General features: G+C 37.5%; 1 protein-coding gene across 1 annotated transcript in view; it reads left to right on the forward strand.

The window, feature by feature from the left end:
* PRKAR2B (protein kinase cAMP-dependent type II regulatory subunit beta) overlaps positions 1-16,403 on the forward strand; it is a 78,122-nt gene that overhangs the window by 56,420 nt on the left and 5,299 nt on the right. Inside the window, exons 3-7 of the mRNA XM_085040895.1 lie at positions 1,464-1,516; positions 2,621-2,704; positions 13,412-13,518; positions 14,868-15,021; positions 16,210-16,311. Coding sequence (XP_084897021.1) covers positions 1,464-1,516; positions 2,621-2,704; positions 13,412-13,518; positions 14,868-15,021; positions 16,210-16,311 — 500 coding nt within the window. The remainder of the gene's footprint in view (positions 1-1,463; positions 1,517-2,620; positions 2,705-13,411; positions 13,519-14,867; positions 15,022-16,209; positions 16,312-16,403) is intronic.

Raw genomic sequence — 16,403 nt, forward strand, 5'->3', positions numbered from 1 at the left:
AAAGAAAAATGAGTGTTAAAAAAAATTCAGAAAAATAGAAAAACACACCCTTAAAAGAAGGGGGGAGCTATGGATGGAAGGGTCCTGTCACAGATTTTCAGATCATTTTTGTTCCTAGAAAAATCACAGACAAATATTCATTTTGTAAATACCTGGAGGAAAGTAACAAACAGCAATCAGCATGGATTTGTTGGAACTATCTAATACCCTGTTGCAAGAGATTAAAACTTGTGGATGAAAGAAAAAGAGCAGGTGCCCTACTTTTTCATTTTAAGAAGCTTCTGAATGCTGTCTTACAAGACTCCCCTATAAACAAGCTAGGGAACTTCAAGCAGTGCTTGTATGTAAGTTGCGTGGGATATAGCTGCAGAACTGGTTGAATAAGGCAAACCCCAAGCAGCTAGTGCTCTTTCACCCATGTATTCCACAAGAGTTTATTTTAGACATTAATCTGTTTTTTCAGCAATAATCTGGATTATGTTTTAGAGAATATGCTTATTAAATTTGCAATTGTCAAAAAGTTGAGAATGAATTGGAAGGATGCCGCAGAACAGGATTAGAACTGCAAATGATCTTGAAATGGCTTTGAAAATAAAGTAATATTTAGCAGGGACAAGTGTATGGTACTATACTTGGGCAGAATAGCCATATACAGGCATAGGACAGATGGTTAAGCAGTGGGTTTTGAAAATGATGTATGTCATAAATATTACATGAATAAACATAGTCAAGCTGTTGCAATGAAGGCATGGATGGATGAAAATACATATATCCTGTAAAATGTATGGAGTAATTCATCTGATGTACTTAGTACTCTGCTCAGTTCAAATACTGGGACCAGTTTTGAGCATCACATTTCAATAAAGATTTAGCTAATTAGAGGGAGTTCAGGGAATGGCAATAAGGATAGTTGGAGAGCTGAGAAACGTTGACTTGTAAGAGAAAAAAGAAGAAGAACCAGAGGTTTTTGAAAGTAAAAGACAGGCAGGAGTGAAAAGTTTTCCAGTATGCAAAAAAAACCCCAACAAAACACTTTCAGCCAACCAACCAACCAACCAAGCAAAGAAACACACCCCAAACCACCTTGAACCTACACAGATGGAGTGATTTGATAGCTGCATCCTGTATAGATAGCTAAAATTCTAAGAAAAAAGAATAATTTAGGCATCAGAAAAAAAATTTCTGATTGTAAGGTAAGATACCAAGTTCTCACCTAAACCATTCTAAGTATGTTAGAGGCCTTTCAAAACAGGGAAAGCATGTCCAAAAATGATAAAAGTGTAGCTTTGTTTCACCTGCAGTTTGGAGTTGACCTGCTCTGGACCCTCAGCAGTATCTTCTCTATTGAGTGTGTTACGTTACTGTGTACTATTGCTGTGCCACACAATGCATTTTGTCTTTTTTAAGTCTTGTGAAACACTACTGTAATTTGAACTAAGATTATCCCTTTTCTTTTATTTCAGTGTGTGCAGAAGCTTACAATCCTGATGAGGAAGAGGACGACGCAGAATCTAGGGTACTTTATACTTAGAGTCAAATACTTTTTCAGTTCTCAGGCATTAAGTTTAGGAGGAAAAATGTAACCAGCTTCACCATTCCTATCCAAAAACATCCTTATTGTAACATACTTTAGTAATCTCTTGAGGTTTGTGTTAAAGGAACATTTAAAAATTTTCTGTAATAGTTACCCATGTAGGATTTGACATATTATTCTTAACCATATGCCAAAGGTTTGGTAATTAAAGAAGCATTTTTGTGTACTTATATTTACCCAGAGAGCACCTGCTTCTAAAAACCCTTACTTGGTATCCTCATAATACTGAGGTAGTTTCCTCAGGCAGAAAAAAGGTAAACTATAAAATTGCTAAGATTTTTCAATGTACAATGTGATAAATAATGAACTGTATTTATTTCTTTATGTCACTCTTTTAAAGGCATTTACTTAACTTTGAAGATGAAATAGCATGACTTTGAAGAGAAATTTAATTGTTTATATGCTACCTAATTTCTGGCTTGTAATACTGTCAAAAAGGTTACCCTGTAGTGTCATACAGCTATACATAGCATATCTTTTGAAGCATATGAGTTGAACAACTTGATTGATACTCACATGAACCAGACATTGGTAATGTAGTAAACCTCTGGCTCACTTAGATAGTGTCAAGTCTGTTGTTTACTCTGTGAAATGTCTGATATAAATTTAACACAGATACTCTTTCACAAAATATTCTTTAGGAAGCAGTCATGGCAAATGGCTGAATGTAACAGTGGTGCTTTTTATAAAACATGCATGTCCCAAATATGATTAGAGAGCAGTAATGTTTATGTAGCAATAGTGTAGATAAAGGTGTCCAGAATGGCATGCAGAAATGAACTGGATTCCACAGGTGTAAAGATCTTGTGAGATAAATATAGCAGTGTTTCATTTGCTGAAGCTATGGTGATATGGTGATACCATTTTTTCATTGAGTGTTTAATCAAATCCTGAATGTTTTGAAATGAAAAAGTTATGAATCATGGCCAAAATATTGTGTAAAATGCTTAGCTGAATTAGTTCAGTCCTTTAGCTAGTGCGACTATATGGTAATCGCTCTAAGAGTTTTTGTATTATATCCCTTAGATTATTCACCCCAAAACAGATGATCAAAGAAACAGACTGCAGGAGGCATGCAAGGACATCCTTCTTTTTAAGAACCTAGACCCGGTAAGAAGTTCTTGGTAATGAACACCGTTTAGCAGTGCTGCTAAGAATTATTGCTCTTGACCTTTGGAACAGAAATTTACAGATTTGACTTTCGTAACCTCTTAGGTGTGCTTTCATGGCCATTTACTAAATGCCAGAAATACCATTTTTTATAACTGATACATCATATATAGAGTCTTTTGTTCACCATCATAAATCATAATCTTGAAATGCATTAATATGAGTGTGTACATTAATATGATTGTAAATTATTTTATTTTCTTATTTTAAATTTTCCTGTACATTGGTTAACTGGAATGTTTAAGTTTTTTCTGTTAGTTACTTTTTAGCATCCAAAAGGTGCTGAGTGTTCCATCAAAACAGAAAATTACCCCCAAAACCTGCAGTTTAGCTATGGATGTAATTGAACAAGTGAATTATGGAATAGAGGGAAAGAGAAAGGTACTAGTGATGTGTTTACAGTATTATTTCACTTAATGCAAATACCATAAAAAAGCTTCAGGTAATTTTCTTCTGTGCAAATAATTTCCTTCTGTTTCCTATACAACTGTGAGCTTTTAAGAAAGCTTAAATGCACTGAATGAATGATCTGGATCAGACAAAGGTGATAATGCTACCAAAAAGCACACGGGATTGTTTAATGGTGAGTGTATCAATCAAAACATGCATACTGAGATTGGGATGACTCACAGCATCCCAAATGCTTTCTCAAGAGAATTGATTCAGTGCTGTCAAAGGAGGGAGCATGAGGGAAAGAGAAATAATTATGTAGATTTTTAAGTATGAGAACAGAAAGTTTAAAATTTGTTTCAAGAGGGAGCTAATGGAAAGACCAGCCTGCAGCTCTATTTGGAAGTCAGGTGCTCTTACATAGCATGCACATTAATTTGTGCTGCAGGTTTCCAGCTCCTGCTTCTGTCTGCACAAAGACTGAGCCCTGACCCTGGTACCTGTTCCCAGAGAAGCCCTGAGGAGCAGTGAGCCACAAAGCCCCAGATTAGCAGAACCCTGCAGTTATTGTTATGGGAGGGCATCAAGAGTCTCAACGTGGGTGCTAATACATGTGGATTCTTGGGGCAGTAGGGATCCTGACACAGAAGGTTTCCTAACTTCCTCATGCCGTCTGTTTAATAAGTAGTTAATCAGCTGCTCCACTATACTTGTTCAAGCTAAAGTCATGCAAACATTTACCCATCCTGCTCCTGAATTTTTTTCTGAATAGCTTCAGGGAATCAAAGTTGGCGTCTGCTCTGGATGTGAAATTATTATATATTTTCCTTATTGTTGCTGTGTCCTGGCTTCCACTTGGCTGGACCATCATTACATTAGCCTGCTGATGGCATTTTGGCAGACCCTTTTTGGTTAATCTCTGAGCATTTCTCTCTTATGAGCCCTGCAAAACGGTGGATTATCGTGTGCTCCTAGAGCCTGCTGTGATGTTAACAGTGTTTGTAGTATCAATCCTCTGGGTGGGATCTGCTTTCCTTACAGGGAGAGCTACATCTTCTGTCTAAGTAGCCATCAGCCACTTGGTCTGCAGGATCCTCTGGTCTGTTGGCATCTCATCAGCTGTATTGTAATGTTGTGTAGACATTGCGCATTAAACTGTTCAGTGTGGGCTCTTGATGGGCTTTTTCCAAGGATAGATTCTTCCAAGGGATACTTCCTCAGTTTGTGAAGGTCTTCTCAAGATTGTCTTGATACTGATGTTTTGAACTACTTTTTTCAATTCTTCTGAATCAGTTACTTGTAATTGCTAATAGTTCCCACAATCTGTTCCAGGTGTCTGTTCCAAGACTTCTCAACTGAGTTCTCCCTTTGTGGAGGTCTCCAATGCAAAACCTCAAAATGCGCTCTGGGGATCTATCTCCCTAGTCTTGTTCACCCCTCTTTGTTCAGATTGTCTGATGGATTAAGAACACTTCCTTCTGCTTGAAATCCTTTACAGGCAGCATTCTGGAAAGTTGAATAAAATAATTTTTTTAAAGAAGTTTTTAATTTCAGTAATTTTACTCATAAAAGACATTGGAAAACTAATGAGCTCTGAAAAGAGCAAAGGTATTAAAATGTAGCCTTCTTAAGTCTGGCTTGCTACTTCTGTGGAGCCAGGATCTATAGTCCCTAGGGGACTTCTCCCACTCCTTCTTGTTCTGCTTCTGAGCAGCTTCTCAAGGGCTCTGCCACTGTAGCTGCAATAATTAAATGTTCCTGTGCCAGCTCTCTCCCTCACCTCTGCCTCTCCATGAGAGCTGCTGCGGTTTACAGAATGGTGTATTAGCAGAAACCTATTCATCTTCAAGAGAGATAATATCTTCAGCTGCTAAAGCTCAAGTCTCTAGAACAAAAGTCAAGTTTTGTATTGATAGCATCTCCCACTCCCACTGTTGTGTTTTTTGGCTGTTTTTTTTCTTGTATTGAACTTCATTTTCTCTCTGCTGTAGTTCTGTGTATGAAAGTCACTGTTTCAAAGGTCAGTTAGAGGGGAACAGATGATGTAAAGGGCTTAATGGCTTTTCCCGATGGCCTTTTAGCAGGGTGTCAAACACCATTTTCAAATACAAAATAACATGTTTTACATTGTGGTCGGAATTGCATTCAGTACGTGATGCTCAGTGAAGTCCACCTTTTCTTAACACTTTATCCCACCCTCACACACTGTATTTTAATTTGAATGGAAGGGTAAGATAAGGCTATCATTAAAGCAGAAGGAGAAGTTGCAGTAGTTGGGAGTGACTTACAGTTCTCTGCTCAGCCTGTTAATTAAAGAGTCCATTTAAAAAGACAAGAGCCATCAGATAAAATGAAAACCCAGCAGAACCATTTGAATGTACAGCTAAATGGGAGAGGAGAAAAAGATAACCTTCAGAGTCTGAGACAACTTAGGACTTGCTATACACAGACAACACTGTCTTGAGCCCTCATTTAACTGAAGTAGTTTTTCAATATCAGGTAAACTTGCACATACATATTTATAAATATCAATATTTCACGTAATGTCTGTGATTAAACATATAATAGTGTAAAGGAACACCAGTTCTCATGTATTTCCCTGAGCAACCTTCTTATGCTTTAAAGGCCAACTCTTATAATCCCTAAAGTCTGTGAAGTCACTTGAATTTTATGGAAATTTTATTTAACTTTGTAGGATGATGAGGATATGACTGGTCAGTGAATGTGATTTCAGCAATGGATTCCATAGTTAACTCCCTTAAATTGACAAGAATTGACATGTTAGCCATCTTTTTGCCTTCTTGGGGCCTTGATCACTTCCCATCTAGTTCCTGTCACTCAATATCAGTTTCAGCTAGTGCGTTACAGTTTTGAAAACAATGTTTCAAAAGAAGAATACAGATTGAAACATGCATTTGCAACAAGATGAGGGAAAGACGTTTTGCAGAGGTGCTTGGTTACTTTTTAAAGCGCCACATCAGGAAAGAATCAGGAGACAGGTCTATTCAGATGTTTGTTTTCTTCTCCCCATGCTGTTAATCTAACATATATTAGATTAATTTATTCCTCTTCTAAAGCATCTCTTCCTGTTCTTCTTCCCAGGAAAATCTCTTCCTCTTAGAGTATTTTTTATTGTCCATCTTGGTTGCCTGCCTCTCCATTGCCAGAAACCATAATATTACTTTTTTTTCTCCCAGGCTTGTCGTGGTGTGCCAGGCTGGTTACTCTACCAGCACACACAAAGCATTGTACCAGACCTCCTCCTTCATGCTTCAGTGCTGGAAGTCACTACTGTGGGCTCTGAAACTGCCCTCTTTCCCTTCCCCTTTCACTTTGTGTAAGCCAGCAAGGAGAAAACAAGAGGATGACAAAATGTATTCAGCCCATACAGAAGATAAGCCTGAAGCTGCTATCACTGAAATTTCTCTCTGTTAAGACTAACAACTGTTTTATCACCAGGAGGAGCAGCAGCAGAGCTCATCTAGTGACCAGGCAGCCTTCTACGCTTCCATTTTACAATGCAATTCAGAGTTGTTCTTTTGGTTTCCTCTTAAGAGGAAGATTTGCTGGGGTGATTAACAACAGACCATTTGTTTTGGCAGGTATGGCCCATAGGGCAGCAGTTAAAAAACCTGATGAACCTTTTACCAGAATAAGAGGCTGGCTCAAGGGACTGGTACCATCAAAGCTCAGCAGTGCCCTTGCACTTAAAGTCTGAATTCTTTCTTTGGCAAAAATTCACAAGCAGTGTTAGATCATCTATTCTCGTTCAGGGAAGTTTAATGTTGGAGAGCTTTGCTCTGCGAATGCTTGTACAGAATATATAAAATAGGTCTTGACCCTTTTCTAAAAAGTAATAAATCATACATATTGTTCACAAATATGCAAAAGCCATTTCTGGGCATATTGCCACCCATGCACCTGAAGAATTAGTATAAGAGAGCACAAATATTGATTAATCAATTAGATTTTATTAACTTGAAGGAAGATGAAAGAGACCATAATGTAACTGCTTTATGAATAGTGGAATCTTATACTTAATGCCAAATCATTCCTTGAAACCACTTACAGAAGATTCTCATGACATTCTTAGGTTTTTAAGAACTTTGGCAAAGAATTAGAACTACACCCCACCCCAATTATATATATTTTTTTATATATATATACACACACACACTCATATAATGTGAATATATATAAAATGTGTGTCTAATATATGTGACTGAGCCCAGAATGCCTAAACATGTGGCAGTGAGCAATACTCTGCCCTCTTAGATGACACAAAGGTGATGACATTGGGATGCTAGAGCATGTCCAGAGAAGGGCAATGGAGCTGGGGAAGGGTCTGGAGCCCAAGTCTCATGAGGAGCAGCTCAGGGAGCTGGGGGTGTTCAGCCTGGAGGCTCAGAGGAAACCTTATCACTCTCCACAACTGCTGACAGGAGGGTGTAGCCAGGTAGGGGTTGATCACTCTTCCCAGGTAACAAGCAACGGGACCAGAGGAAATGGCCTCAAGTTGACCGAGGGGAGGTTTAGATTGGATATTAGTAGAAATTTCTTCTCTGACAGAGTTGTTAGGCATTGGAAGAGGCTGCTCAGGAAAGTGTTTGGATCACCATCCCTAGAGGTATTTAAGAGATGTGTAGTTGTGGCCCTTGGGGACATGGTTAGTGACGGACTTGGCAATGCTGGATTCATAGTTGGACTCAATCATCTTAAATGTCTTTTCTGCCTTAAATTTTGCTGTGATTCTATAACCAGCTATTCAAGATATTCTGCAAAAAAAGCTGCACAGTCAGACACCTTCATATTCATAACTTTGGAAACTTTTTGCAACTCTGAATTATTTCTGCTCTTTTTTTTTTAAAGCAAACTGCTAAAAAGAATCAGCCAATTTGCTCAGAGGGCTAGTTACAAAATATGAAATGTGTTAGTGAGCCTGACTGATGGGCATGTGCATGATATTTGAGAGGCAGAGTATTAATTTAGCATGTAACTGTGGAAGAAGGTTAAGGTATATTTTAAAGGAAAATACTATTGCTTGAAAATATTGATTGTACATTGAAATATAAATTAGATTCTTTGACAGTGAAGAAATAAATGCCTTTTGATTAGTTTACAAGTGCGTATTACACAAGGGAACTAAATACTTTGAATTGGATCAATATTGCTGATAACATTTTTATCAGGGTTCCCCTGGAATATATGTGCATGGTTTTGTTTTGAAAAACAAATGTGGAGAGGTGTAGACATGAAAATTTCGTTATTTATCTTCCTCTACAAGGTTCTGAGTTGCTGATTTAAAAAGTCCTTTTCTTCCCATGGTTTCCTTGCCTATTTTTTGCTAACATTTTCTACCTCTGTCTCCCTCCCTACCTACAGCCCCCTTCCTTTTCTGGTATTGTCTGCTTCACTGACTTCTTAATATCATGTGGAATATTAATTTGTTGATATTTCAAATTGCACAAAGTGAGGAGAAGGTGGCAGCAGGATGCCAGTATAACTGGGGCTCATTTTATGAACTCGGGGACAATAGAAGAACTGCGGATTCACTTTGTTCACATGATAAGAATGTTTTTACAAGTCATATGAAATAGGCAAGGAAATATTGTTGCTATTATTTTGCTAAAGTGCAAGGAAATGTTCTGCCCACTGGCTTGTGCAGGCTGTCTTGGATCTAAAAAGGAAATTAACAAAGATTTCTACCAGGAAGCACTCCAGCAGCACACTCTTCCTTTTGTGAGATTCCCAAGCATATATAATCTCAACATACCAACCATTACTTTAGAGATTTAATGCACATAGGTTGATAGCTGGATTTTACCAGCTCCTGTCAAATGCCAGATTAAGATCATCTCTGTTTGCTGTCAGATGCCACATCATTTTAATTGTAGAAATGTAGCTGTGCCTTCTATCTCCTGAATGCCTTTTCTAAAAGTCAGGAAGGAAAATTTTCAGAAGTTACTTTCTTCATTTGTCATTGTCATGGCTGCCAGTGATGATCACGTTCTACTTTGCATTTTATCTACAGTGCCTTCATTGATTCAGGTAGCACTTTGTCAAACAACAAACATTTATATCAGCAGTTTAAACACTGATGCTTCTTGGAAACCCCAGTGTTTGAGTTTAGTATTAGGACAATTAGGACATTAATATTGTCCTTTTTCCTTTTACAAAATAGCTCACAGTAAATATATAAACCGATATTAAGATATGTACCTGGCACAGCAGGGGCAAAGCACTTGGTAGTTTGGCAGTTAAGAGCCTTTGGCATCTGGGAAGGACATGCCATGGTCTACCAGCTCTCTTGAATAAAAGCTGTCTTGCAAGGACATACAAGTAACTGGATTTTTAATCTGTGTGAGATGTATACTAAACAAAACCTCATTCTAATTATACTTAACATCCATTACCTAATTTTTGTCAAAGAATTGCGTTGAGATGTGAATGCCATATTTGTTTTGTTGACTTGAGAGAAATTGAGGTTAACATACTATTTTCAAATAAAGCACCATGCATCTGGAGGACAGTACTTTGTGATACAAAGTTTATGAGAGGACAGTCGTGAGTGTTCAGTTGTAGTTTTTCACTTGACCTGGCAAGAGGGATGGAATCACACACTGTGTCCATGGTAAACAAGTTATCATTCCTGTCTGGGGCTTTGTTCTTCTAAATCTCATCATGTCTTTTGTAAGCAATTGTAAACATGCACAAAATTGTGTGCATTTCCAGTATGGAATGGCAATGCAACAGGCTTGCACACACCTTACTTATGCAGGTCTTATTGGCATTGCAGGAACATGATGGGACAATGTCTATGACTCCATTGAGATGGAAGGATACAGGAACTTTAGGAAGGACAGGGAGAGAAGACAAGTAGGTGGTGTTGCCCTATCAATGACCAGCTGGAGTGCATGTTGGTCCACCTGGGGATGGATGAGGAGACAGAGAGCAGTGGGGGTCTGCTACAGCTGCCAGGCCAGGAAAACAGAGCACAAGGTTCTCTACAGACAGTTTGGAGCAGCCTCACATTCACAGTTCCTGGTGCTCATGGAGGGCTTCAGCCACTCCCAACATCTGTCAGAGGGACAACACAGCAGGGCACAGGCAATCCAGGGGACTCTTGGAATGTACTGATGTTAACTTCCTTCTCCAAGTGACAGAGGAGCCAGCAAGAAGAGGTGTGGACTGTTGGGAAGTTAATTAAAGCATGGACAGAAGTAAATCTGGCCAAGGACAGCAAGGGTAACAAAAAAGGTATGTCAGTGATAGCAAACAGACTAGGAAAAATGTGGGTCCTCTCAGGAAGGGTGCAGAAGGCCTGATTACTCAGGACATGGAGAAGGCCCAAGTACTCTACAAGTCTTTTCCTCAGTCTTCACCAGCAAGTGCTGCAGCCACACTGCCCAGGTTGCAGGTGAAAGCAGGGATGGGGAGAATGGAGAACCAACCACCATAGAAAACTCTGATGGGGTTCAAGAACATCTAGGGAAGCTGAAGGAGCACAAGTCCATGGGACCTGGTGAGATACCTCCATGGATCTTGAGGGAACTGCCCAAGGAAGTGGCTAGGCCACTACCCATCTTATTTGAGAAGTCGTGGCAGTCCAGGGACTTGAAAAGGGGAAACATAACCCCCATTTTAAAAAAAGGAAATGAAAAAGGCCCAGGGAACTACAGGCCAGTCAGTCACAAAGAAACCCCTCATCCTGTTTTCATTTTACGTGTATTTTTGAAGGTAGAACTGCTTTAAGGAAGAAAAGAATTTAAACTGTACCATTAAAAAAAATACTAGAATTAATTTGTGTTTATGAAACAGATCTGCTTTTAAATTCTAAAATTACCCATGCTTATCTTATCAAAGTAACAACAGAGGGTGCCAGTAAATTGAGCCTCAGTCTGGCAGAGATTCAAGAGGATTCACACAGAGTGAACTGGGCAAGCAAGTTATGTAATTGTCATGGTAAAAGCAAAACCCATGTTCCTGGTTTGGTTATTGCAGTCTACTCTGTCTTAATTTAAAGTGGAAAATTTTACAAAAGGCACCACTTGTCTTTAAGTAAGTTGCAGTTTATTTAGGGAAGTTAAAATAAATGTGTAATGCTTCAGCAGTTAATAGACTTCTCTCAAATGTATTAGATATCTTCAATTGTTTTAAACATTTTAAAAGGGAATTGGATTTGTGAATTCTACTCTGTTGCCTTAAGAAGTTTTAGATTTATATACCGGAAAAGTTGTGGTTTGGTGAGCTTGATTCATTGCTGTGAGATTGAAAATGTTTTAACCAGTAATCCAAGATGCAGCCCACTGAATAAACATTTTAGCTTTATGTATTACTCCTCCATTACAGCAAATAACCATCTTTTTGGTTTAATCTTTTTTCCCAAGATGGAAGTATTTCAATTTCCAGGGTTCGATGCCCATATAATATATTTTTCTTGCATTGCTTGCACTTAGATGATAACATGACCTCTAGGCTCCCACGAAGTGTGCAGCATTCTGGACATTCTCACTTGTTTTCAAAAGGTAGACAAGGGCTATTGGTTGGGGAGCCACTTTGCCAATTCAGACGTAAAGCCAGAGGAAGGGAAGGTGCTGATTCAAGTGCTTTAGACAACAAGCTGACATTAGGTCAATTTTGCAGATTCTGTAGGAGTTTCTTTTTGTTTACATAGAGAGGACTGAAAAAAATGATGTAATATTGCCTATTCATTTAAGCATGGAAGTTTTTAAAAGCCAACTCCTGTACCTAATTTTCAGTCTCTCCCAATAGCACCCACTCACACTTTTCTTTCTCTGGAATGAACTATAACACATTCACTGATACCTGAAATGATCCATCTTTTTTCAAATACATATTTGTCTATGTTAACAAAAGCACTAAGTAGAGACATAGTTAAATGATTCTTTGTTGGCCTAGGAGGGCTGCATGATGTCTCCCTGTACTTTACCATGATCACTGTACTAAGGATCGACACTTCCATTCTGTGGTTCTCTGTGCTCACACCCAGCCAGCTCTGTGAAGGCAAATTGTATTTAGCTTCCATTTTTCAAAAAGGCTTGGATATGATGGTACTGCTGGTATTTTTAAAAGCTTTCAGTTAGTAAAGATATTCAACAGCATAAGGATGGAATTCATTACACCTAATTTATCTGTCTAAAAATTGTGTGTAACTGGGAGGTACAGCAGATCTCTCTGTCCTCAGAGGAAAGACAGGAAAATCTGTAGAGAATGATTCTGAGCTATCTTGTATGGTTACCTCTGTCCATGGGCCGCAGAGGGTCTCTAAAAGACTGACTTTGGTGTTCTTTGGAAAGGCAAATGCCATCCTTTTTTCAGTGGCTGGAAATGCTGTGAATTGAATCACTGCCAAATGCAAATCTACAGGCTTTTTCTACCATGGTTTTCACTAGAACCTGCTTATTCCAGTATGAGACATACTTAATAAGTTTCAAGGAGTATAGAATTTTAGCCATTTTGTGGGATAAACTAAAAATAAAATCTAAATTTTTAAGTTATCTTTTTAGGATTCTTAATCTGCAATGAGCTGTGTTTGGATTTTTTAGATATGAATAGTCAAGTTTTACGTCAAATTTACATCAAATAAGATAAATTATGTAATTAGTTTTTTGGTTTTGTTATTAGACAGTTGTAAATCAAATGATCATGTTTTGTTAGTCTGTTAACATTTCTCTCTAAACAAAGCAGTTTTGTAGCCATATGTAAATTCTTCCCAATGAGTCCAGTATTTACTTACTCAGCCAAAGCACCACAGACATTTATGGTTACATCTGGCCCAAGATTCTGCAGGCATTGTATAACTTAGACTTTCAAAATACTTTACAATCATTTTGAAGCTAAATTCTGTAAGGAAATTCTGAAGACCAAATCAGGTAAATGTATCATTTAGAAAAATGGATACAGGTTTTTTTTCAAGGGTATAATGTTACTCAGTTGTGAAGGATGAAATTCTGTCTTTGGATGGTCATGAGCAATTTACGTTGCAAAGAAGATCTGTTTTATCATTTGCAGTGACAAGTGGGAAGCTGTGCTCTGAACACTGGAAGAGGAAAAGCTAACACTGAATACTAAATAGAACTGTCTTTCTGTTATTGATCCATGCATTTCTCTAGCATGAATATTTTTCACCGTTAACATTTTTTATCTGCATATTGGGAAGCTGGCCAGTTAGTTAATTTGAAGAGTAACATTTTGAAAGCAGATGATAATTTCTTGTCTTTGTGTTCTTTTAAACAGGAACAGATGTCTCAGGTGTTGGATGCGATGTTTGAAAAGATGGTTGAAGGAGGAGAACATGTAATTGATCAAGGGGATGATGGTGACAACTTCTATGTCATTGACAGGTGAATTACTGTGTCGTATTACAGCACAAAGTATTATGCAAAAGTCCATTGAGAAAAGTCTGTATTCTATGAACTTGTATTTAGCTCTTACATGACAGTTTTTCTCTTGGTATCCAGTGACAGGACTCATGAGAATGGTTCAAAGCTGTGCCAGGAGAGGTTCAGATTTGACATTAGGAAGCATTTCTTTACCAAGGGAGTGGTCAAGCACTGGAAAAGACTTTCTAGAGAGGAGGTCGATGCTCCAAGCCTGTCAGTGTTCAAGTGCATTGGGACAATTCTTTTAATAACATTCTTTAACTTTTGGGTAGCCCTGAAGTGGTCAGGTAGGTGCACAAACTGATTGTTGTAGGTCCCTTCTGACTGAAATATTAAATCAGTTGATCATAAAAGTGTGTCAGGATTCTGGGCTGGAAAGACAATATTTTTCAGCCCTGTGAGGTTACAGTTTGTCATCTCTTATCGGAAATGCTGCAGGGGCTACATGACATTCTGTCAGCCTTGCAGTTTTTAAGTGCAGGATATCACCTCTGTGTCCCTTATCAATGAAATAATTGCACAGATTTTTGCATTACATTCACATGATTTGTCAATGCATACCTTACAGATATTCATCACTGAAGAAAATTATGGCTCAGCATCAATGGGCTTGGCAACTTTATGTTTTACAAGATATAATATTTTACTGCATTCCTAAAGCAAAACAACAAAACAAAAAGCCAACCAACCAACCTACCAAAAAACCACAAAAAAACCAAAAGAAGAAAAAAAAAAAAAAAGTTATTAAATTAATGGTGGGGAGAAGAAATGCATAATATATTAGAAAAAAGCATATATTTATTTCATGATCTTATGTTTCTTTTCAGATACATTCCTTCTGTTTCTTACATCTCGGTTATTTGTTTCATTAGAAATTACTACTTTGAAATATTTAAAAGAATAAATAATGTGTCTAATTATTTCAGTGATCCTATCATAGCAATTTTTGCAAAGACTCATGACATTTGCATTTAGTGTGGTTAAAATGAAATTATGAAACAAATACTAAGTTAGATCTTAATTTTTAGTAAGTTCTGGTGATAAATAGGTCACTGTACATCCATTCTGTCTTAAACTGAGTTAATGTAAAAACTAATAACCCTCTCCTTCCCTATAAAAAGGGACCACTTTTATTATTTATAGAAGTCACTGAGATGTCTTTACAAGGTGTTTAATACAATTTAAGCAAGCAAATGTATATTTCAAATGCTTTATCTTTGGAATTCGTGGTATAAAAAATATAGTGAGAAGCTGCTTAGCAAAGGCCAGGGCTGGATTTTTCTCATTGTATTTATATATTTTATTAACAGAGGTACATATGATATTTATGTAAAATGCGATGGTGTTGGGAGGTGTGTTGGAACCTATGATAACCGAGGATGTTTTGGTGAGTTGGCCTTAATGTACAATACACCCAGAGCAGCTACAATTATAGCTACCTCTCCTGGTTCCATCTGGGGTTTGGTAAGTACACTAATTTTTTTAAGCTATTTTAAAATGTATATATTTTATATAGATTTCACTGGCATGCTATATCAGCATTAAAAAAAATAATTATAATTTCAGAAAGTTTAATTTGAGAAACTGTGAGAAGTCACAGCACAATGCTATCTTTTTCCAGAGTCCACAGATGTAGATCTGAGGATTAATAAAATATTTATTTTAAAAAATTGTTTATTTTAGTTTAATTAAAATTTCCCAAATTGAAAACCACTTGATAATTGCATATAAATTTTTTCCCCACGCCTTGATTGGAAATGCCTTTGTTTCCAGAGTAAATTTCCAATATGAATTTATTAACTAGTGTTACATGACCTGGATCTTTGACAAGAGTAATTGAATTTACCACAAAACTGGGATAGCCATCATCTTCAAGATGTACATGTCAATCTAATGACTGATTCCAGGACTGAAATTAAACATGTGGTTTTTCACTAGCTTAATCCATGTGACTTTTGGGATTGTTTAGGACAAGATATGGCTTTAAATTGCATTGGGTTGTGTTGGCCATTAATTCCCCGCTGTGCCAGTGAAGGCTGGCAATGCATTTGCTCTCTGCCTCTCACCAGAGCACAGTCATACAACGTTAAGAGAAGAAAACACCATAAGTGTAGTTTTTCCATCCATCTGGTTCACTTGCATGGCCAAATCCTAAGGAATGTCCAGTTGGCTGTTTAGGGCAGCAGTGAGTCTTGCTCTGCTGAATTACCAGAAAGTGGACTGTGACCTAAGACCCAGACCCATGTATTTGGGTTTTGTTTACATAAAAACCTAAAAGCCTCTTTGAGTACCTACCAATTTGTATGGGACTTCAGGATAATAAAAAAACCTTTGCAAATTAAATATTGAACATTTCTTATATATCCTAAATCATCCTCTCAGTGTTCATTGTTTAATGTATGTGAACTCAGTCTGTATCTCTGCAGAGATTTTCATAGCATGATCAGATCAGGACCTTAACTTTAGGAGGTCTTGATTGACCTCTAGAGGAATCTTTCTCAACTGACTGTAGGGAGAGACCAGCCAGTTAGTTTGACAGCCACTGAGTGACTAAAATTGGGTAATTTGATCATATTCAGCCAGTTCTAAAGTATTTTCTAGCACACACATATTTTCAGTTAATAAACTCTCTTTTTCTCTTTGTGTTTACAGGACAGGGTAACATTCCGAAGAATCATTGTAAAAAATAATGCCAAAAAGAGAAGAATGTATGAAAGTTTTATTGAGTCATTGCCATTCCTTAAATCTTTAGAAGTAAGATTTCTATTGCATTATTTTAATGGCTGTATCAGAGATGCCTAATAAGATTCTGGTTTTGAAGGCTTTTAATTTGGCATTCAAATTTC

The sequence above is a fragment of the Lichenostomus cassidix genome, chromosome 1Aa (genome assembly GCF_008360975.1).
Source record: "Lichenostomus cassidix isolate B80296 chromosome 1Aa, HeHo_3.0, whole genome shotgun sequence".
Taxonomy (NCBI): domain Eukaryota; kingdom Metazoa; phylum Chordata; class Aves; order Passeriformes; family Meliphagidae; genus Lichenostomus; species Lichenostomus cassidix.